General features: G+C 41.1%; 1 protein-coding gene across 2 annotated transcripts in view; it reads right to left on the minus strand.

Moving 5' to 3' along the window:
• The window catches only part of LOC150078594 (gastric triacylglycerol lipase-like), a 58,929-nt gene extending 40,513 nt beyond the window's left edge, over positions 1 to 18,416 (minus strand). For both annotated transcript variants that reach the window (XM_090384928.1, XM_090384927.1), the window contains exon 1: positions 18,311 to 18,416. In XM_090384928.1, the coding sequence (XP_090241054.1) occupies positions 18,311 to 18,412 (102 nt within the window). In that variant the 5' untranslated portion in view covers positions 18,413 to 18,416. The remainder of the gene's footprint in view (positions 1 to 18,310) is intronic.
• Positions 18,417 to 24,863: the final 6,447 nt, after the last annotated feature.

A 24,863-nucleotide genomic window follows, 5' to 3' on the forward strand; every position in this document is an offset into this window, starting at 1 on the left:
GTCACAAAGGTACACGAAGGTGAAGGTCTATTGGAAATGCAACTGCCAAAACCTGCAGTGCAGCAGAGGACACTGTTCTGCAGGCCCGAAGCATGGAAAGGAAAGCCGACCGGGCTGGCCGAGTGGGTAAAGTACCTGCCCGGCAACCCAAAGGTCGCGGGTTCGATTCCCGCCTCGGGCTTGGATCAAAGTACTGCAAAAACCTTGGGAGGTGCAATATGGCCACAGAAGCCGATGCGCCAACAACTACCAAATCAAAAAAAAAAAAAAAAAAAAAATGGAAAGGAACATATATATTTGAATTGTGATCAGTTTAGCTTTAATTTGGTGTTTGTAGAAACCCTGTGAAACTCTCGCCCGAGGCGTAGTGGCCATTATTAGAACAAAAACAGCCTTGTAATAAAGGGAAAACGTTTTCCTACTTATTCGGTCTTGATGATTCTGATTACAGCTTTTGTATACTCTTTGATCTCTTGTCAGGTGGTTGACCGGGGGCCACAAAATTTAATCGGTCATCCACAATAATTCCGAGATATTTGAGCTGTGGAACCATTGGGATGGAACTGCCATTAATTTTAATGGGAGGAGGTCTACCATAATCGATTTTTCCCGTGAAAATCATCATCTTGATTTTTGAAGGAGATATTAGTAGCTGCCCAAGCAAGAAGATCAGATAAGACCATGTTGGCGCGAGATCTGCCTGCAAAGACGAGAGTCAAATATTCGGCATATGCTATTGCGTGTGTCTGATCAAAACTGCAAAGTAACCAACTGTGTAGGATTATATTCCAGCTGATGGGTCCCAAGCCAAAATAAATAAGATCTTTATTGTACAGTTCACCGGTACACGCAGGTACCACGACCATACAATACCCTTCACGGCACCATGCCAAAATCTTTGGGGACACCCTCTGGAAACTTTTCTAGTTAGAGACTGCTATTTTCAGATGACTCTGATATATCTGTCTTGACAGTAGCTTCTAATTACGTGGAAAGCGCCCTCAAAGTCAATAAAAATGGCTAATTCATATTTAACCTGAGAGGTCTCATTGGGATAAACGAGATCCACATGGGCGTCTTCGTAGGATTTTCCCTTCTTAAACTAGAACTGTAGGGGAAAATTTAAGTTACCGTTTTCAAAGAGGTTTATAATTCTTAGAGCAAACCGTTTTTCAAACAATTTTCCTAAATTTGCTAGCAACGAAATTGGTCTTCAGGCTTTCGGATCTGAAGTTGGCTTTCCTGGTTTTTATGTACTTTTGACGAGTGCAGTTTTCCATAAAATTGGAAAAATTAATCGAAGGCATTTGTTATATAAATTGATGAGTATTTCTCGCCTTATTTCTAAAATTTCAATAAGTTTTAAAATACATCGCTGTCTCATAAATGCGATTTGGAACTTCAGTCCGCTGTTATTAATAAATTGGGAGTTCCGAAGAATTTTTCGAGGTACAATACGGAAGGGTTCAGGTCTGCAGAAGGTGGGAAGTACAGAGATATAATGTAGAACAAAAAGACAATGCACTTATAACGCGAGAGGCCAAAGAAAATCCCATGACTTTTGAATATTAAGTAAATGACTGTTTTCAGAAGTAGGACTCCTGTATGCATATTCAGTCCAGATAGCGTTCTTCAGTGACAATTTTTAACTCATTTGTGACAATTCGAGATCTGTGTGCATTTATTTGCAATATTTCTATAGGATTTATATTCGTAAAGTTGCCGTTGGAAATAGTCGTATTATTCATTTATTGTTTTCGTACGTTCTATCTCAAGAGCTCGTAAGTATTCGGGGCACTGAGTGTCCCTAATCGAATGGTTGTGATCTCTCTTTCTTCTTTTGCAGTTGATTTGCAGTTGATGCCTGCAGCTTTGTGCAGGCAAACAAAAAAAAAAAAAATGTGTCCACCGTTGGCACACTGCATTCACGTAGACGGTAATTCGATGTAAGTACGGTAAACGTCGGTGAGTTAACCGACTGTTAAAGAGGAATGATTGTGGGTGCCCAACAGATGGGTCACTCTATCGCGGAGGTGGTACAGAAATTGCATTTGGTCGTCGACGTCTGTATGGCATTGTTTCAGCCACCCGGAAAGTGACAGTGGCAAACGGCACCACCGATTTCAACGCGGGAGGTGCCAGAAACGTCCCCACCAAGACAATCAGGCGATCATTAGCCGCAATAGGTTAATGGAGTCACCAGATTCCCTTTGCTAACGCCACGACACAGGAGTACGCCTCAACTGGGCGAAAGAACATCGGCATTGGACCTTGGATGATTGGAGACGGATCCGATGAGTCCTGTTTCCAATTATTTTGAACGGACGAGAGGGTACGTATCTGACGAAAATGCACGAAACTATGGACCCGTCATGTCAACAAGGAACCGTTCAGGCAGTGGACGGTCGGTAATGGTCTGAGGCGTCTAGAGACGCATCTCTGAATGATCCAGGTTACGTGCCATCCTTGCAGAGCATCTGCATCCCTTCATGGTTATCTTGCACTCACAGGGAAATAGACTCTTCCAGCAGGATAATGAGCTCCCCACAGAAGCATGGTGACTTGAACATAGTTCGAAGAGCATTTCGCAGAATTTACCACCATGGAATGGCCTCCCCGTTCACCGGACAGGATCCTGTGGAGCATCTTTGGAATGCTGTGGAAAGGTCCGTTCGAGCTTTGGATCCTCCACCCAGGAATACGACGGAATTGCGGACAGCGGTGGAGCAAGGATGGATGGAAATACCTGGGGAACGTTTTCTTAAACTATTGGACTCAATACCTCGCCGTTTAACTGCCTTTCCGAGCGAGAGGTGGGCTTATCCGCTACTAGGTAGATATCCCACAATTTTTGTCCACTCAGCGTAGATATCATATCTTGGAGTGTACCGGCCCAGATATAATATGTGGGTCAGTAAACGCACGTTATCGCTGGCATTTGAATTTGTCAGGTTGAGAGAATTAATTTCTTGAACTTGTCTTTGTGGAAGCTGAATGGCATTATTTCGTAGTCAAATCGACTCGGAGTGTCATTTGTCATCAATATTGATTTCCTGTCTTTACCCTACACGGGAGGGTCAATTTGATTGGGGGGTTTGGCGCTTATCGCTCTCAATCTCCATGAGCAGGGCCGCTGTTTCAAGAACAGGAAATCTGTCAAGCACGCTATTTAGGTCAGCATGGAGCATGCGTACATTTCAAGCACAAATCTGACTATGAAACACCGCTGCTAACTTGTGAAAGAGCGAAGAAGGGAGTGGTGACCTACATATAGCAAACAATTGCATTCCAGGGGATTAAAGGATTAGAAGGTGCCTAAGGGGAAGTAGGTGGGTAGAGCAACTAGACCTTGAACTCGACCTTTTGTTTAACGCGGAAACTTATCAGTTTGAAAAAATATTCAAATTAAATATTGAAATTAATCTAATGAAACGTGGTGAAAACTTTCATGCAGAGTGGCCGTCTTCCTACTGAACTCTTCATTGGAAATCGCGTGCTACTAATTTCTAAACACGAACGAGAGATGCACGTTCTTACTAAAGCAAAAGGAAATGAAAAATGCGGGGAATAAAAATGTGTGGCCGCACACAACGTGCAGGTGATGCAAATACAAAAGGTTACTTAATGTTCCCCCTTTTGAAACATTTACTGAGTGAATTAAGTAAACTAAATGAATTTTACCACTGTTTGGAACATTCCTTCTGCAGATGGAAAAGATCGGATGAAATGTTTAAAATGTATTTGAAAATATAAAGTATTCCCAGCACAAAATGCTTCGCCAGCACCGCCCCGCCCATCTTTCCATCCAACATTTATTGAGCCACGCGCGTTCTGAGGATCATGAAGCGCGCGTATTTTCACGGTTCTTTTCACGAAGCACACATCCGTTCGAATAGCATCGTCGCTCACCTTCTGTTCCGCGAGGGTCAACCGTTGGACTCGTTTCCAGATTTCCAAGCGACGCGATATCATCGAAACAGATAAGACTGAAATGAAAGGTTCAGCCCGGAATCGGAGAATGTGGCAACCACCTCATCAGCACCTTCACAAGTACAGCTTCCAAATCGACTTTTATCGTGGCTGCCTCACTGATTTGCAACAGTCCTGAACGACTTTCGTGCAAGTAAAACAGACAGAAGGACTGAACAACTTCGGCTATTTCCTCATCTGTCTTTTATGTATTTCGCGCGCACTTAATTCCTGGGCGGCGAAAGGGTTCTCGTGTACTTTCTCTTACCTCAGTACAGATTACTTTCCCGAATGCATTAATTTAATGGTTCAATTTTTAAGCACATTTCTCATGCCCCCCCCCCCCTTTGGACAAATCTCTGTCACCGATCAACGTCGTTTAAATTCCGAACGTTTCCCCGATGAGAATTCAGTGCTGTTACATCTGCTTATCCTTAATATAGAAATGTTAAATTTCAAGTGTCGGGGGGGGGGGGGAACTGTAAACCCGTATTTTTGAACAAGTTTGTGCGCGTGTGTTTTGTAACGGAAAAGAAAATTCAGAAACAGCAACGTTTGCGCAGTGGTAAACGCGAAAAAAAAGACAACGAAGTGTTCGAAATGTTAAGCGAATATTCTTCTGGGCGAGTATCCAACTCGTTTAACGCATACCACGTGATACATCAATATACGGTCGTACTCACGCACTCCCCGTTTCGGTAACCCTCTCTGACCTCACGTGGCTGTCCCCGGGTATTAACGAGTAAAGAAAAAGATTACGGGAGCTCCATCCTTCCACGTGACCAAAAATGCGCCGAACGGTAATTCACGGGGAATTTATTGAAGTGTTCGAAAATAACAACTTTTACCCCCGCATTCAGTTGGCGGGAAGGACGCCCTTCATTTTTTTTTTTTTTTTTTTTTTTATTAATAACAAGATACACAACAGGTAACCATGAAGAGTGTATCTGAGATCAGAACACAGTAACAATAATAAGAGATCCAACAGGAAGATTCAAACATTAAAATCATATGTACAAAACAGAATTGCATTAAGTTAAGTTATCGGTAAAACAAGTAATAAATAAATTAATTGGGGAATAGGAAAATAATAAAACAAATAATAATAATAAACTACAATAATCAGAACGGAGCTAGTCACTTTGCAGTTTAATAAAAGAGGCAAACTTGTGAATGGAGTTCATCAGTGACTGGGAGTTATCAAAGAAGTCAATCACAGAGTCTTTGCTGATTTACTGATTCTGTTCAATGGATCGAACTTCATAAAGTCTGTGGTGGCAGAGTCAAGGCGAAACAGTGCAAGGTTCCTGACTTGTCCACAAGGAGCATTGAAGTTGCTTTTATTGAGGATATCAGTTATGATTACTTTGGCTAGAACGGTGATGTCAGCAGTAACTCTTCTGGTGGTGCACAGAGGCCTCAAATGAATGTAATCACACAGCGATTCATAATACAGGCAGACCTCGCTTACGCGAGTTCGATTAACACGATTTTCAGTTACCGCGATTGGAAAAAATTATACCACTTTTTACTTTACGCGATTCAAATTTCCAGTTAACGCGATCTTTTATTTCTGATAGTTGAAAAAGATTCGAATCGTGCACTAAATGTCTGACTGCCAATAAACAAGCGTTTGTCCGCTTCCCGCCTCAGTGTGTTCCATCAACTAAGTAGACGTGTTATTTGTTTGTCTCCACCTAATAAAGTCACGTGCAGACGTATTTAAAAATTCTAATTTTCTACCCCTGTTAATTATGGATAAAAGAAAGAGTGAAAAACAAAGCGATTGTAATAAAAAAAAAACGAAAAGTTCTTACTTTAGCTGATAAACTTGAAGTTATTAAAAAACATGAACGTGGTGCAAACCATGCGAAAATCGTAAGAGATCTAGGATACAGTGAGTCTACCGTACGAACTATCTTGACCCGTAAGAACGAATATAAAGAGAAAGGTAAAAGTTTCATCATCTTCTTTTGTCTTACAAAATACCAGAAACAGAACTCTAATAATGATTGAAATGGAAAGTCTTTTATCAATTTGGATAGAAGATTGCAATCAAAAAAGAATTCCATTATCTAAGGACAATATTCAGAGCAAAGCTATTAACCTTTTTACTAAGCTCAAAGAAACAAAATATCAAGGGGAGACTGAAATGTTTGTTGCTAGTTCAGGGTGGTTTGGACGTTTCAAGAATCGAGCACGACTGCATAATGTTAAAGTAACAGGGGAAGCTGCTAGTGCTGATGAAGATCCTGCAGCCAAATTTCCTGCAGAATTGCAAAACATCATTCAGGATGCTGAATACGACGATCGGCAAATATTTAATGTAGACGAAACGGGCGTATTTTGGAAACGGATGCCAACTAAAACTTATTTGGCTGCAAATGAAGCATCACAACCTGGGTATAAAGTCTCAAAAGGTCGATTAACACTTTTATTAGGAGGTAACGCTGAAGGTGATTTTAAATTGAAACCCATGCTTGTGTACCGTGTACAAAATCCTAGGGCTTTAAAAGGATACAGCCATCGCACTCCTCCAGTCATTTTTCGTTCAAATAAAAAAGCATGGATGACCAAAGCCCTATTTGAAGACTGGTTTACGTCTTATTTCTGTCCAACAGTTGAAGCCTATTGCAAGAAAAATAATCTTACTTTTAAAGCTCTGTTGCTTTTAGATAATGCACCTGGACATCCTTCTGCACTTGGTGACTTAAATGAAAATGTGAAAGTTGTTTTTTTACCGGCGAATACGACTTCGTTATTGCAACCCATGGACCAGGGGACGATTGCAACTTTCAAGGCTTACTATCTCCGCAGAACCTTTGCACAGGCACTTGAAGCTATAACAGGAGATAATGCAATTTCTGTACCACAATTTTGGAAAAAATATAACATACGATTGGCCATTGAAAACATTCATGCAGCATGGGAAGAAGTGACAGCCAGCAATATGAGAGCAGTTTGGAAGCATCTTTTACCCCGCGCAAACGATTTTACTTGCTTCAAAGATGCAGTTCAAAAAGTTATTGAAGACATAACTAATATTGGTAATGAACTTGGTTTCAAAGGCTTGAATGCGGCTAACGTTCGAGAATCACTGAATTCGCATTTAGAACAGCTAAGTGACAATGATCTCCTTCAAATAGAGCAACAGCGTGCGCACGAAGAAGCTGAAGAAAAAGAGTGTGAGCCAGATGAAAATGTTACCTCAAAGGAGATAACGGTAAAAGAACTAGGCGAAATCTTTCGTATCGCAGAGAACCTTAAACAAAAGGTAATGGATGTTGATCCTAACATCGAAAGAAGCATGTTATTTCGCCAGGGCCTAGAGAAGCTTGTTGTCGGATATCGGAAATTGTATGATGAAAAAACGAAAGCCAAAACTGTTCAAACGACTGTGTTCAAATATTTCTGTAGCAAATAGTTAGTTTCTCTATTATATATTTTGAACAATAAACATTTAATTCTATAATTTTTATTATCTTTTACATGGCATGCAGTTAAAAAGTTATTTAAAAGGTATTATTTAAAAGTTATTTAAAATTCTTTATGGACATTCCAGAAGGTCAAGTACCAATTATAATTTTTCCTATTGGTTATGATATTCGATTAACGCGTTTCCGTTTTGCGCGATGCGCTCGCGGGACGAATTAATCGCGTTAATCGAGGCCTGAGTGATAGCATAGAGGATTGCGGTACGTAAGGTAACGGACAAAAAAATTTTGGACTGCTTCAATTTTGTTAATTAAAGTCTTTGTGTGAGGATTCCAGATGGGTGAACTGAATTCAAGGATTGGCAGAACAATAGTTTTATAAAGGATAACCGCATATCTGTAGCTTTTGAACTTGTATGTGTTCCGTTTGATGAATCCCAGTGTTTTGAATGCTTTGCTGGTGATTTTAAAGACATGGGCATCGAATTTAGCACTGCTGGAGAAGAGAATCCCCAAGTCGTTAATTTGGTCACACCTTTCGATGATCACAGAGTTAATAGTGTACTCCGTATTTATTAGTTGTGGAGATCTGCCGAATGAGAAGGAGATTACTTTGCACTTCGAGAGGCTAGCAGATAAAGCCATTCAGAGATAGCCTCAGAGAATTTCAGGGCGCACTGAAGCTGTTGAGAATTGGTTATCTCCTTCACTGCTGAGTAGATCTTAAGATCATCTGCATAGACAGCAACTTGAACATTGGAGGTGCAGATGAAAGAATGAAGATCATTTATGAGCACAGTGAAAAGTAGAGGACCTATGGGAGGGGGAGGGATTAGGTACTCCGCTTAGTGGTATGAAATAGTCCGATTTCACTTGACTGATGATAACTCTCAAGGAACGATGCGTAATATGGCTGCGTAGCCATGAGAGCAAAGGGTCGCGGATACCATATAGCTTAAATTTTTCCAGAAGTTGTTCGTGCGGGACTTTATCAAATGCCTTAGATATGTCTGTGTAGACTGCATCAACTTGAACTTGAAGGTGGTTATCAAGGACTTCAGAGGTGAACGGAATTTGAACGAAGCAAATTCGAACTCATTTACAGTGTCGGCAGACTTCGGACTCAGTTGGAGGTTTTATGTCCGAGGAGGCGTCGTGGGTTTATTTATTGAAATCCGAGAAGCGAATGTTTACGACAGCTCCACGCGGGCAAGGAATGACGTAAAAGAGAAAAATAAACAGCAATTTCGCCACTGATTCGGCTGGACCAATACATTCGCTTTGCATTTATCGCTTGCGTTATCCAGTATTCGCTCAATACAGGGTGCGTCTTCAGAAACAGGTAACCACTCGTGACAAATGAAGGGGGGGGGGGAAGCAATTAACGTATAGTTTTTTTTTTTTTTTTTTTTTTTTGTCAATTTTTTAAACTTTCACGAGGGAGTTCGCATCAGGAAAATTAGAGCGAAACAGTGTACAGACTTATCACGATTAAAAGAGCTCGTATCAAAGTCATACGTCCTTCTACTTTCGTTTCCTCATTTCAGCAGCATCGAAAAGCGTTTCGAAAGTTCCCAAAAATAAAGAGAGCGTTGGTGAAAGCCCGCTTACCCACTCGTGTGTAATTTGCCAAAATACTTCGCTCAAATGACCGACTACTAAACCAGACAGGATTTTAAAGCCATGTTTGAATTTGTATACGGGATGAATATTGATGTGAAACAGAGAAGAACCAGGTATCCAACATACGCCTCTTTCATCCTTACCTGCCACCCAGAGAAGATGAGCTTCGTACTGGATCCAAGGCTATGGCCCCCTGGAACGCTCATCAAACCCTTTCAAGATCAGAAACCAAGAACTGCAATAAACCACCGACATCAACATCAAACGCAATAGCAATTAAAGCTACCAAGGTCTCAAGCCAACAAAACGCATAAGAAATGAGATAACTTCACTGAGAACAAACTTATCATAGGAACAAACTTTCCACATATCATTTAATCCGACTCCCAGAAGATTACAATGACAATCCCCAGGCTCCAGACCTGCGAAGGTTATCCCTGTACACATCACAACGCACAGTAGACCAGTGCGAACCTTAAAAGGAGACGCCACACGTACGAACTCCAGTTACTATGACTATCACCATTCGAATTGTCTATCAAAATGAAAGGAGTATTTCTAACAAGCTACACACTGTCGGCAGCTTCTTCTCTCTAAAACCTTTGATATTCTCTGCATTGCCGAAACGTGGCTTGGGAATGGGCGGAACACCCTTGCCTGCGCTACTCACGCCAGGTACCAGATGATCTGTTCCTCTAGAGAGGATAGTAGGGGTGGTCGCAATACTCTATAACACCACTATCTTCTCATTGGCACATTCTGTGGTAACACCAATCTCTCCCATTTGAATCTGCTATGGTGTCCCTCAAACTCAACGCCAACCTGATAGACATGGCAACAGTATACATTCCACCAGGCCCAAACAGTGACATCATTGAAGATGTGATCCACGGGCTGGTAAATCACCTCCACGCCTCTGCTAAGCACATTATTTGAGTCTTCCACCTACTCTCATACATCTTAGTAGGAAATTCATAAGCAGCATGGATTCAATGGGTATCAGCCTACTTAACTGACACCCCACGAGAGGATCTAATCTCTCGCGGTATAAAAGATATATTTTAAATATATCTTTTAGAAAAAAAAGGTTTAAGAACTCGAAATAATTAAAAACGGCTGAAACGTGTCCGTTGTCGGATAAAATCTGACCGAGTGTATAACGTTCAGTTAAAAGCGGCAATACATTCGATTAAAATATGCCGAACGCTTAAAAGTTTCGCAATTCTCATAGCAGAATTGCGAAACTTAGCAGAGTCATTTGTCCTCAGCAATCACTCATAGCAGAGTCATTTGTCCTCAGCATAAACGAGTGCATGACTGTGTCCTGCAGAGACAACGGGTCTCTGCGGTTCCTGCACAAACTAGACTGCCACAGTTTAATCACAGGCTTTATCTGATACAGTGTGTTCATGGTCTACCCATGCCAAGATTGTTGCAACTGAGATTATAATTTGAAGTGTACCTGTAGTTTGTATAAGGGATTAACAGGCTACGACTGTTCTGAGATTGTGATGATCTGATTGCGGTATCGGTCAGATCATTATCTGAGATCCCAATGTGGCTTGGGATCCAGCAGAACTGGATGTGGAACCTCGATTCCTAAAGAGAGCAATGCTTCTACTGAATCCTGGACAGGCCTGGATGAGGATTATATCTAATCTTTGATAGCACCTGTATTGTACTTAAGGAATCTGTGTATACCATACACCTATGATATTTATTAGTTTTAATATGGTCCAAGGCTAGCTGTACAGCATAAAATTCTGCGGTGAATATACTGCACTCGTGTGGAATCTTCTCAGGTAACGTACTCTCTGGGAGCACTGCAGGAGAGCCCACGGATGATTCTGATTTCGAGCCATCAGTGAAGATAGGCAGGAAAACAGAGTAAGCAGATCGATGGAAAGCAGAGAGTTGTAAGTAGAAAGATGGTGAAGCTCTGGCTTTTCCCCCGTAATGAATGGAGAAGTCGCACGGTGGAACGTGAGCGTGGCAAAATGGAACGGTTTGTCTTGTTAACATTGTCTACTGTAATATTCAGCTGCTAAGCAGCTCTTGGACACGAATACCAAAGGGACGGTTGGCTGTCTGGAGAGTTATTTTTTGTTAGATTTTGCCATCGTTACTCCAAAATTCCAAAATGGATGTTGGGCGAAATTCAGGCTTTTATAAAATGACTGAATACTTACTCTCTCTCTCTCTCTCTCTCTCTCTCTCTCTCTGTCGGAGAAAGTTTGCATCACGGTGTCACCGCTTTCAGTTCGGGTAGATTTATTTATTTTTTATTTTTATGAAGATTTAACTTAAGAATCTTGTGTGGTACTCTAGTTATATCTAACTTCTACTGGCAGGTATAGATTGACCATTTAAAAAAATAAATAAATAAAAAATCGCAATACGATAGTCGTGCAAAAGGAGATGCAAGGCTCGGATATTAGAAATGTTCTGTAGGGTTTCGCCCAATTCCACCAAGGGGAAGAACAAGTTAAGTTGTGTGGCATCATTTCACCTGTACATACGTTTACAATTTATTTTTTACTGAAAGGGTGTACGAATTGTACATTATTTTGAAAGTAATCTACATTACTTTATATTTGTGTTTAAATATGCAAACATAAAAAAGCAAATTAAAGAACTACAAAAGAAACTTATAATTACGACAAAGCCACAAATAGCTTCGCCATGTTTTTTAAAATATTTTACGCGGAAACACTTAAAGTTATTTCGAAGATTATTAGCAGCGCTAGAAATTGATACACCAATCTAATTGGCAATATTGGATGCATGAAAAAATGCCAAGACTAATGTAAGACAGAGCAAGGATAATAAGCAGTGACGATGTCTTAAAAAGGACGACATCGTTAGCACACAAAAGGCACGCCTTTGCCAATCTATTGATGTCCATCATGGAACTTTACGTAAGGGAAAGGGGATAGTATTAAATACACCAGCTGCCGTTGCAGATGAACTCAACAGTTATTTTGCATCGATATTTACAGAAGAAAAACCTTTTGTGGCAATGGGAAATTGTGGGAGCGAAGTTAAAAAATATGTAATTAATGATATTGAAATTTCGAAAGATTATTTAATGAAAAAACGTTCGAGCTTACAGACCAGTAAGGCTCCTGGAGTTCATGGAATATACCCCATAATCTTAAGGGAGGCGGCAAGTGAAGTGAGTACATTGAACCATTGAGGCTAATTATGCGAGCATCACTAGACTCTGGGGAGATTCCCTTGGATTCGAAAAGTGCAAATGTATCTCCCATACATAAGAGTGGCTCTAAAAGTGAAGTGGGAAATTATCGCCCTGTCAGTCTGACTTCAGTGGTAGGGAAAATCATGGAGGCAATGATCAAGGGTGGAATTCAGGATCATTTGGATGGAATTGAAATTCTCAAGGATACTCAGCATGGTTTTGTTTACAAAACCATGCTGAGTATCCTTGAGAATTTCAATTCGATCATGTTTTCAAAATCATGTTTAACAAATCTGGTTCGCTATTTCGAAAGCGTCACTCACGAGCAGGATTTAGGGAATAATTTCGACATTGTTTATTTAGATTTCAGCAAAGCTTTTGACTCAGTCCCACATGAACGGTTGCTTTATAAGCTGGAACAGGTTGGAATCACTGGGAAAATCCTTGGATGGATAGAAGGATGGCTTCAGGGCAGAAGGCAGAGGGTTGTGATAAATGGCTATTCCTCAGATTGGGTTGATGTAAGAAGTGGGGTTCCCCAAGGATCAGTATTAGGACCACTGTTGTTTTTAATTTTCATAAACGACATTGATGAAGGGATAGAGGGCGTGATGTCTAAATTTGCAGATAATGTTAAAATTGGTGGAGTAGTTAATGATCACTGTCAAGCTGAGCTTCTTCAGAGAGACCTAGATAGACTTCAGGAATGGTCAGAAAAATGGCAGTTGTGCTTTAATCCAAACAAAGTGTAAGGTATTACACCTGGGAAACAGTAATCCCAAAAAAACTTATTCACTTGGTGGAGTTCAACTAAACCCAGTACTGGACGAAAGGGACTTGGGTGTTACGATACGGTCAGACATGAAATTCTCTGAGGATTGTAAACAGGTTGCAAGGAAGGCCCATGGTGTCCTATCGATGATCTATCGAACTTTTGCAAGTAGAGATAGGGACGTGATAGTCCCATTATATAAGGCTTTTATTAGACCACACTTGGAATACTGTGTTAGACCACAATTGGAATACCCCACGTAAAGAATACTTTCTTTAGGTGCGGAGACCGCACCTAAAGAAAGACATCGAGCTTCTTGAAAGTCGGCTTCTGCAAAGACGGGTAACTCGCCTGGTGAGATCGGCAAAAGGGCGTCCTTATGAAGAAAGACTTCGAATATGTGGGTTGCAGAGTTTGGAAACTAGACACCTTAGAGGAGATTTGATTGAGGTGTTTAAGGCTCTGAGAGGCATCAGTAAAATGAATGAGGACAAAATTTTCAAGATTATAAATGATGCTAGAACTAGGGGACATAAATTCAAGTTACGGGGGGGAAATGTTTAGATTGGATTGCAGGAAGTTTTATTTTAGCCAGCGAGTTTTAAATTGCTGGAATAAGTTGCCTTCATGGGTGGTAGAGGCTGACAGTTTGGGGAAATTCAAAGGTCATCTGGACAGTACCTTCGGGTAAGGGAAGCGCATAGGATGATAGGTTTAATTTCCTTTTTTTTATTAATTATTATTATTTATTTATTGTTTGTTTTTATCATTGTTTTGTTCGTATTTTTTTGGCTGGTTCAGCATAAGCCATAGGCTTTCTTGCACCATGCGGCCATTACTAATACTAATCCCACTTGATCGGCTTAAAAGAGTGCTCGACAGGAGAACGAGAAAAACTTAAAATGGAAAAAAGGGTAGTATATACAGAGTTCTGAATATTGATCGATTACATCTACAAATTTGGAGCGATTTGAGGGAAAATTAAAAGTAGGTAAAAGTTCTTTACTGTTCATTTTATTATATTTACCTCCACCTGTTCTGGTTTCTACAATAACTAAACTTGAAGCCTACACGGAGTCAATTCTTAACTCTGCTAATGTGGATACAAATACCATTGTGATGGGAGATTTGAATGTACCTTTTCTGTGAGACCCTAATAAGGAGAGATTTGTTAAGGTAAATCGTTACCTTTCTAACCATCTTTTTAACATGTCCTTAAGACTTAATTTAATTCAAAGAAATTCATTCGCAACTAGAGGGAAAATATATTAGATCTAGTATTTTTAAACTTTGATACTAATGTGAATTATGCCGAACAAGATTATTTTAACTCTGATCATACATTTGAGTTTTACTTTAGTTAATGAGTCAAATAAACCTTTAGATAAAAAAAAGTATTTTGACTTTAAAAAGACTAACTGGAATTTGGTTAAAAGGGGCATCTCTCATTTAGATTGGAACGAATTTTATGATATTAAAGATACAGATTAGATATCCTAAATCATAATTTTTACAAACATCATAGTAAAAATGGTTCCTATTAAGGTAAAAAATGTTAGGCAACTTAAATATTCTATCTGGTTTACTCAAGATATAATCAGCCTTTTGGGAATAAAGAAAGATTGTTTAATGAATTCAAAGTTAGTAATAATCTCAATGATTGCAGAACGCCTTCTTATTTTATAAAAGAAGTGAAATATAGAATTAAAATTGCTTACAAAAAATATTTAGCTTTTATAGAATCCTCAGCTATTAAGAAAAACAATCTTGGTCTATTTTGGAATCACTGCAACAGATATAAACAGCGATCAAAAATAGAAAAAAAAAATACATCGGAAGAATTCATGAATTTCTTGGAAAAATTATGTTCATCAAATAATGAGATAAACAACGAAACGAATAATTTTCAGAAAAGATATGGGAAATGATATTTTCTGTAATTTGGAAGTCACCCCTGACATATTAGTTGCAACTATTAGTAAATTCCCTTTGAACTATAACACCACCCTGGATAATGTTCCAATGGGTTTTTGGAAATATTGTTATTAAAGAAACAACTGCTACACTTTGTTAACATTATATTCAAAACTGGGCATTTCCCATCAATCTCGAGGTAACTACAATTTGTCCCTTATATAAGAATAATCTTTTAGGCCTATCCACAAAACTAGCCCAATGACTGAAATTGTGGAACGTATTGCCTTCTTCCACAATAAATTACATTTCTCTCATCACGGTTTTATTGAAACAAGGTCGACGACCACAAACTTACTTACAATGGAACATGACATTAGGGAAGCCATGCCCTTGACAAAAACAGACATCATTTATATAGATCTTCAAAAAGCTTTTGATTCAGTTTCCCATCAAATATTACGTGTAATAAACTCGCTGATCTGGGCGTAATGGGACTTGCTCTTACTTGGTTTCAGGTCTATTTTCACAATCGGAAAAAGTATTATTTGTTATAATGACGTTCACTCGGAGCCATTAATATTCAGAGGGTGTTCCTCAGGGTTCCTCTCTTGGCCCTTTACTTCTTAGTACTTTTCTAAACGACATATCTGCTTGTCTACAAAAAGCCAGATTCAATATTTTTACCTACGCTGATGACATGAAATTGTACAAAGAAATTAATGAGTCTTTGGGATTGTGAGGAACTGCAAAAAGGTATTCAATTAGTACATCAATGGATTAAAAGTCACGTTAATATTGAAAAATGTCATCGTGCCATTACCATTTCAGATCCTCAAACAATTTGGCATCTGTTACAATTGCACTTTAAAATCTTTGCATATTAATAGAAGTCATGAAATAAAAGATTTAGGAATTTTAAGGACTAGTAATGGCTCTTACACAACTCCTATTAATAAAGTAACTGCCAGAGCATCTAAATTACTTGACTTAATCAAAAGGGCTTCTTTAGACTTCGTTGGCCCTCGTACCCCCAAAGCTTGCTTGTACATCATTTGTTCGTCCAATTTTGGAGTAGGCAACACAAGTGTGGACCCCTTTTAGTACAAATAATATTAAAACGCTCGAAAGGGCTCAAAAATCTCTCACCAGAATTAAACTATTTCATGTATAAACATAAAGATTGGTGTAAAATTTTTAACCTTCCCGTGTTAAGTGTTAGAAGGAATATGTTTGACTGCTTCCTTCTAAATCCGATTGTTCAAGGCAAAATAGACGATCTATTGCTACTCTCGTGAATTAACTTCAATTGCCCCCCTAGGCATTTGAGGGAACATAAATTATTTCACATCTCCAAATTTAGGACAAATTATCTTAAATTTGAATTTTCCAACAGAACAGCGGCATTGTTAAATGAAAATAAAATTGATATTTTTATTAATAAAACCAGTATTAAAAATGAATATCACAAACTGTTGTTTTAGCCCATTCGTGTTTTCTATTAATTCTCTATATTTTAATTTACTGAAGTTTATTTGTATTACTTTTATACGTTATTATTATACAGGGTGTCTCAAAAATATTGGTACAAACGTTTAGGGGAGGTAGGTAACATCTAAAGAAATGTGAATCGCATAGGAACCCATAACCGGAAACGGTAGACGACGCTGTTCATCAGTTCGCGAGAGGAGAGGGAAAATTTCTGGTTTACTCATTCAAGCAGTACTCGCCGCACGAAGAGCATGCATCGATATACGAACTGTGAGCGGCAGACATACACCTAGAGTATGGATTAGCAGAGGGCAATGGACGAGCCGCTCAACGAATTTATGGGCGCCTCCGTAGCCAGGCGGAAAAGCAGCAGTGCGTAGCACACGCTTCTTGATTAGACCGGGGTCGAGCCAGTCACCACCAAATACGGAGGACGCGGAAAGGTCAAGGGAATGACCACCGCATATTCGCGGAGCAATATGGCCTTTTGCCAATGCTCCTGAAAACCAAAAAACAAACAAACAACGAATTTATGGAGAACGCTTCCCAGACAGACATGTACCGGTCTACCGTTTGTTTGCGCGTGTGCATCAATTTGTGCGATTATGGGTCATTTAGAGGTAACAGGAGTAGTGCGAGCAGACCACATTCAGCGCGAACTCCTGCCATGGAAGAAAGTGTGTTGAATACCGTCCAGAATAATCCTACTACCAGCACACGTGCCGTTGCTTCTGCCTTAGGAGTGCCTCGTTGCAGTGTACAGCGTGTCTGGCACGACAATTCCTTACACCCCTTTCATCTCCAAAGGGTTCAGTTACTGCTCCCCCAAGATCATCCTGCACCTCTGGCTTTTGCGCAGTGGTTTCTCCAAGAAAGTGTTCAAGACTTGAATTTTCCAGCCTTTGTTTTTGTCTCGGATGAGGCTTATTCAATCAGCACAATGCTCACGTGCGGGCTCACGACAACCCATACGGTGTGCGACCCCATGCGGCACAACATTGTTTCGCAGTAAATCTATGGGCAGGTATGGTCGGTGATTGCTTAGTCGGCCCATACATCTTACTATCCCGCATGAGCTGCGCTGAATATCGGATCTTTCTCGAACAAGTTCTACCAGGAACTTGTTCAAGAAAGGTCTATTTGACGATGTTCCAGCAAATGTGAGACGCAACATTTGGTTTCAACATGACGGGGCGCCTGCGCATTATTATTAATAGTTTTTATATCAATTTTTCTTTTTTTTTAATATCGGCGTTGTAGTTGAAGGGTTCGAAGTCAAAATTATTTTAAAAAGAAACTGTAGAAGGGCCGGTCCTGAATTCACGGGTCACGATATACGCCGCGTGAATCCTCTATAAATTCGCGAGATTTCTCCAACTTATCGCGTTACTCGGGGGTGCTGATGGGGGAAAGAAAACGAGTTAAATTAAAAGTTGCCGGAAATTAATAAGTTGTAACTCAACCGCGTGTCGAATGCGTTTCTTCCTCTCTTTACGTCGATGCGTTTTCGTAGAGTGACAAAGGGGAATGCGCGCGCATTGGAAATGGCTGGTACCTGTTCAGTTGAACGATCGATTCGTTCATTTGGGAGCACCAGAAAGAGGAAAGACGCCACTTCCGTTTTTACATTGCGCCGTTGCCGCATCCTTCGCTTTCGGGGGTTTCCGGAAGGTGTTTTTTGTAAACCTTCGGTGGATTCACGAGAAAAGCTTTCACGAGCGAAAGAAGCTCGAAGGGTGCACTCTTTCGAGCATATTTGGGCAAAACATAGCGACGGGGATTCGTTTTAAAATGCGTCCACTTCTTCCACAACATTACGTTTCTTTCAATCTTCGCTGTTTTGAGGGAAATGAAAATAAATGGCGTTCGAACAAAGAGAGAAAGAGAAAAGAGAAAGAGAATACTCACGACATTGCGGTTCATATCCGGATCGTCGTGAAGGGCGTCCACCAGCGCCACGAAACACAAGACGACGCTTATCGAGAGCACGACAATCCGCTGCGTGGACATCCTGTGGCAAAAGACAAACGGAATCACTTTCTTTCTCTCCCCTTTCTTTACCACAAACAAATCCCTACTTTAATTCGGCCACTTCCGTTCGCGCTCTACTTTCGAGCCTCGAATGACCCTCACCGACAATCTCGCGCAAACAGCAATCTACGCCGCTCCCTTTCCGCGGCGCTAAATAGCCTCGCCGCGTGAGTCACCTTGACACTATTCGGAACTCGAGGTCAAAGTTCAAACGAAACTGCCGTATCAAAACAGATTTCCACCTTTTATCGGATGAGAATCGCTCGCCGAGGGGGGTTGCGAAACCAACTCAACATCGGTATCGCAGCGTCGCTTGATAAAAACGACAAATTGCGGAAAACAAACTGTCGCTGGGGCAGATTTAATCTGAATGTGAAAAACACACACAGAGAGAGAGAGAGAGAGAGAGAGAGAGAGAGAGAGGTTGGTTGCTTGTTGGGTTGGTTTTATTGGCACAAGGGCAACTAAGGCCAAATTGCGCTGTCACAGTTATTTCGCAAATGAAATCACCGAGAGATTTGGGACAAAAAAGAAGTTTTTCATTTACAAACAGAAGACGACGCAAACATTTTAACCCTGAAAATGTTTCAACCTCTTCCCGACCCTCAGCATTTTTACCAAAATAAGCTGGTAATAAATTTCGCGGATCCGGAAACCTTTCGGTAGTGAACGCTTGCACGAGCAGCGCTCCATCCGTCGCAGCAACTCGCCAGGTGGCACTTCGTTCGTGCGTCAAAGAGGACAGCGCTTGGTTCGCTTCACAACTGAGTAAAGCGGTGAATGAAACGAGCTTTCTCCTTATAGGCCGGATTGGCCACGTACAGTCGAGGGAGATTTCGCGCACCGCGCACTTCTCGAGCGAAACCCTCGCGCACCGCGGAAGTTTCGCTTAAACGTTTCACGAGTGCATCATTCGAGCAAATGAAGAGGAATTCGTTGATCGGTTCTCTGAAGTCCGATCTCCCTGCAGCACTCGGTTGCGTGTAGGGCCGGCCAGGCTATGAGTTCATGTGGGAAAATTCAATCAAATCGCTTAAAATCTCGAGTACTGGGGGGTGGGGAGAATGTGAACACGAGGAACCCTTTTTTAAGTAGGAACGATAAAGGAAAAAGGATCGGCAGAATAAATGGCCACCCTCGGTAATTCCGCGATGAAACCTTTTTCGGGCATCTGTTTCTTTTTTCAGACCGTACCGTTTGTCACGAGGGGAATCACGCGATAATCACGCGCTATCGACGAATTTTTAACATCGCGCGCTTATCTGCGATAAGATAATCGCCAGATTTTAATCTTGCGCGCGCGATACGGACTTAACGATGTTTCTATTTTATGTATTATCGATACCACGGACCAACGCCGACCTCGTGCACAGCGTTCCCACTTCCTCTATTCCGCGACCAAAATTTCGTTTGCGCCGCGTGAGAGCGGAATCTGAGCACCCCCGTGCCCTCCCCCAAACGTCGATGCGCATGCACGCAGACGTATGAATGTGTCGTAAACATAAAGCTGCGGGGAGAATGCAATTGTAAATACTTGCACCAAGTTCAAGAGGGATTTTCGAATTTAAATATCTTTGTTGCAGGCAGTGATTGGTTCCATGATTGCCTGATGCAATAACACCCACAACAGCGACAGTGCTAGGGGTTTAACATTAAATAAATTATACAGGAGAAATTACATAAAACATATATTAGGACATCAAACGTATAATTAAATATTCTACATTTAAAATTAATATTAACGTGTGAAATGAAGACACACGGAAAGCGATGAAAGGACGATGACAGTCACTCGGTTGAAGACGAAAGCTGGTCCCTGATGATGCGTCTTCTCTACGATTTATCCTCTATGAACGTTTTGAAGTCCACATCTATCTCCTGGACGTTGTGGAACATCTCCATGGGCAGGAATCCATCCCCTATTCTCAGCCTCCACGCCACAGACTGCAGAGAGGGGAGGGCTCTTAAGGGGAGGATCCACCAACTGCACATCTGCCAAAAATTTGGCGTATTGACTTCACCCGCTATAATTTTAATTGACGCAATCAAGCGGAGGGCAAATATCCGTTTGGAGACTTTTCTGTAGTTTAGAAGTTGGGTGATATCTGAAGTTGGTGGCAGTTTATGCTTGAAGAGGACCCACCGAAGAAGCCAGTACTCATCAGATGCAATGGTTTTTAGCGTGGTTTTCGTTGCCGACGCCCAGATTTCTGACCCGTAGGTGATGACTGGCTGCAGAAACCGGTATATCTATTGGAGCGTGTACTCAGGCTCTTTGACACGAAGGAGGTGTTGCTTGGCAACCCATCTTGCTCTGCAGACCTTGTTGTGAATGTCCGCATGTCATTTAATTATTTTTTTTGTATCGCGATTGCGCAATAAATTATTTAATTGTGACTCTCGAGCCCCTGGCCTTTGGCCGTGACAGGGCGTCTCCTACGGGCAATATTTCAGGAGAGCGCCGAAATGGTTTTTTTTTTTTTTTTTTTTTTTGCGGTTGCGTTGTGCTCGGTCAACGTTTCTTCAAAGTTCAGGGCGACAAATTTACTTCGCCTCACAGCGGTTTTTTTCACTCGTGACTTTACCCATGATCCACTTTATTCACCGAATAAAGATTTCCTCTCTCTCTCTCATGTTCCGAGATGAACTTTTCGATATAAGCGAACGCTCAATCTCCAAATGACTCGTTTTCGAACGGTGCTATTGTAGCGCGTGGTCTACCATACTCTAGATCAGCGTTTCCTAAACTTCGAGAATTCCCAAGCGTTCGAGAATACGGAGGACGATGAATTGTTCGTTCTGCGATCGACCTTTTGAAATTAAAGTTGAACACCAATTGATCTTAATCGACTGAAGAACGTGTGATCACACTGTGTCCGGGATGAGGATGGATGGATGGATGGGGCAGCCAATAATCGTTTTACAATTTACGATAAGAGCGTGTTGCATCCGTGGGTCTTATCTGCCACGTTGTACACGCAGAAAGGAAAGGACAGTTGATGCACGTGCACATATTTGGTGTACTGTCTGCTGCCTCAGAACTACGCATTTGCATATTAATTGTTGTGCAGCCTGTTTTCGTGCCACGTTTTAATTCTCATCTTTTTGGAATGCACGTTTTTATGTTACCCGATGACCTTGTAGAGCGCCTGGCTGTGGCGGGCTCGTATTGTAATTTTACCGCGCAATAAAGATTTCTTCTCGACCCCAACGGTAAATTCCCCAGTGGCCACTTCGGGCTATGCGCGTGGCCGCAGCCAGCCCTACTCACACGTAGATCGCTTAAATGCGGAAAGGGGTGATGCGGAAGGCGGATTCAGCTCTTAAAAAAAAAAAACGTGACAGGAAGTCGGTATTCTAAGCACGAGAACGCAGGAATTGATAGCAAATTGTGCGTTCGGACCGGGCAAATCGAGGATGGTTTCAACGATACGGCTGCTTCTGCGGAATTGCAGTCTTCGGCTGAAGTCAATAGGTTAAAGATCTCGACAAAGAAGACGGTCCTAATTGGTTTTAACCGCCAGTTCGATTATCAATGACCTCCTAAAGTGATAATGGAATTCGGTAGCCCACATGCTTCAAGAACCGAGTACTGTAATATATTATAACCAAGTATTATAATGGGTGGTGAGAGGGTTAGTTGTTTGCCTCGCATCGAAAACATTACCGATAAAGTTGAAATGTTTACGTCTGGCGTAATGAGGGTTACAAGTTCAGAGTGGGGCTTCGACAAGAATACTCTCGTGCTTCATTATAAGCCAGTACCATTGCCAATGCGGCTCGAATCTGATACGACAAAGTAGTTAAGTCTGGAATGGATAGATCATTGTCCGTATAGAGGGTTTGCTTTTGGCTACGTTTAGGGTTTGTGCTATACTATGTGAACCAATGCGTTGTAAATCATGATGGGGGTTCTTCCTCTAGGCCTTCGTATAATAAAAATAAAATAAACTTCCCGTTTATACTTCGCGACGACCACACCATCGGAGGAGTTCAGAAGAGAGAGGAAATACAAGAAACAACGGCGTATTCAATAGTCACGTGCTTCAATCACGGTCACTCAAGACACGTGTACTTATGCGCCCTGACACCTGACCACTCGGCTACGGCGGTCTCCAATATAGTCTCCAGAGGACCAAGGAAAGGAACTTCAGCCTCTTTTATGGGGATTACTGCGTAAGTTAAGGTTAATATCAAAAAGAACAGAAGTAGAATCGGGCAGCATTTAAATGACTTGTGGCAAGCAAGGTGGACTCTGCTAGTGTAACCGGGACTATTGCAAGAAAATTTATTCCTCAAGTGGGTTGTTATACCTCAAATAGTTTTATACGACTATGGTAACATCCTACACATCGAAGTTGCTCGAGTCACTGAAGGCTAAATTGTGTTACTTTGGTATCCAGATAGACAGCCACAGTCTTTGTGGATCTTAAGAGAAGGTTCCATGTGTTGCGCGAGTGTCAGTTCTCTAATGATTTTACGCGCGAATAAAAAGATGTACACGAGGGTAAAAGGAACAATTATAATTGGCCAATGTCAATAGTTTAAATGCTTTGCATAAATTTTCTTTAAGTGCATTTCCAAGAATAAACTTGATAATGTGAAATAGCCACGCTATTTGGAATAAGTGTTCGTGTACTTTTTGACCTTGCGTGTGGCTTGTCGTCTTCTCTACGTCTGTGCTCTTTTCTTTTTTTTCTTTTTTTTGTGCACAAGGTACGAGATATTGCTGGCAACTGCACTGGTTTGCACGATCTCGATGTTTTTTTTTTTTTTTTCCTTCTAGTATGTGTGATAGAATTTTGTTCTTTCTTTTTTTGCAGCAGGTACGAGATCTTGGGAGGGGTACAATGTAGCAGTTGCCCACGTGTTGGTTTCTCCCTGGTGACTAAGAGACATAACACACAAACACATTAATACGCATAATACAACACACACACATCAGGCCCTTACGCGCCTTCGTAGCCAGGTGGGAAGGAGCAGCAGTGCGTAGCACACGCTTCTTGATTAGACCGGGGTTCGAACCCGTCAGCATCAAATACGGAGGATGCGGAAAGGTCAGGGAATGACCACTACATATCCCGGAGTAATATGGCCTTAGTTGCTAATGCTCCTAAAAACCAAACAACAATAACATCAGGCCCTTTTACAAAATGTCAAAAATACAGTTATACTAATTGGATTTGGACTTCTGCCTTTGGAGCTACCCCAACACACACATGAGCGTCGGAACAAAAGGCCCAGTGTGCAGCAAATGGCAGAATTCGGGCGATACTGAATTTTTGGCTCAAACGGAAATGGGTCTTTCTTTGCCTGAAATGCGGCAGGAGTTGAAATTCAACTCCAAAGTAGAAGGGCCAATGAAAGCGATAGGGATGACCAAAGTGACAACCACAACTGGACGAAACCAAGCGTAAAGTAATAAGATGAAACCAACATATACACAGCAGCGGGGTAAGCTGAACAGGCACAGCACCCCCTGACAAGAAACCCGGTATCGTGGCCCATTTTTATTATTAAAGTGACGCGCAACTGACTTAAATATTTATTCGACGGTTTTAAAAATATTAACTTTTATAATTCGGAGTTTATCTTGTTTCGCAAGTTTGTTTTCGTAATTATAGGAGGGGTGCTGTATATAATGAATAAATACGTAATGAATAAAAAATCGAATTAAACGTACTTACTAAATATATTAATAAAATAATCATTTATGAAATCGTTTGTTCTTGTTGACACGTTTAATATAATTTTCTTTAATGCAGGCACACGCAAATATTCGACCAGCTTTTTTTTTTTTCAATTAAAACAGAAATAGAAGAAATGTTTGCCTTACGCAATTGGCGCCTTTTCAGTGAATGTACTTCCTGACAAAAAAAAAAAAAAAACAAAAATCCTGGCTACGCCGCTCAGTGCACGGTACATAGTTTAGAGTCAAGTGGAACCAGGGGTTCCCCCACAACTCAGCAATCTGCCCTCTTTTGTTGATTTTTTTTTTCTTTTTCTTTATGTGAACCCCAAACACGAGAGGTATTAGAACCTGTAGTACTTAGCACCGTGCTTGGGTTGGAGGTTGAGAAGACGAAAGAAGATATTTGTTGACATTGGACTTGAACTTCTGTAGATTGTAATTTTCAGGAAATACGTATGAAGGAAGGTTGTTCCAGAAAACGGCAGTTGAATGAATAAACGAGGAAGACGAAAAGTTGGTTCATACCCTGACTACCCCGTAAAGACCACATAGTCCGAGTGATTGTGGTTCATATAGTGTAGAGTAGAGTAGGATTATATTGTTCGCCTGGCCTCTTAACCACCACCGACCCCTTTACCTTACCATGAGCGAGGGGCTCGGCAGGTAGTAGAGATTACATGTTCTGGAGGAGCGAACCGTGGCATCGTTTGAGCTTACCAAGCAAGACTAAAAAAAAAA

The sequence above is a fragment of the Mastigoproctus giganteus genome, chromosome 11 (genome assembly GCF_048544385.1).
Source record: "Mastigoproctus giganteus isolate SK-2022 chromosome 11, ASM4854438v1, whole genome shotgun sequence".
NCBI classification, from domain to species: Eukaryota; Metazoa; Arthropoda; class Arachnida; order Uropygi; family Thelyphonidae; genus Mastigoproctus; species Mastigoproctus giganteus.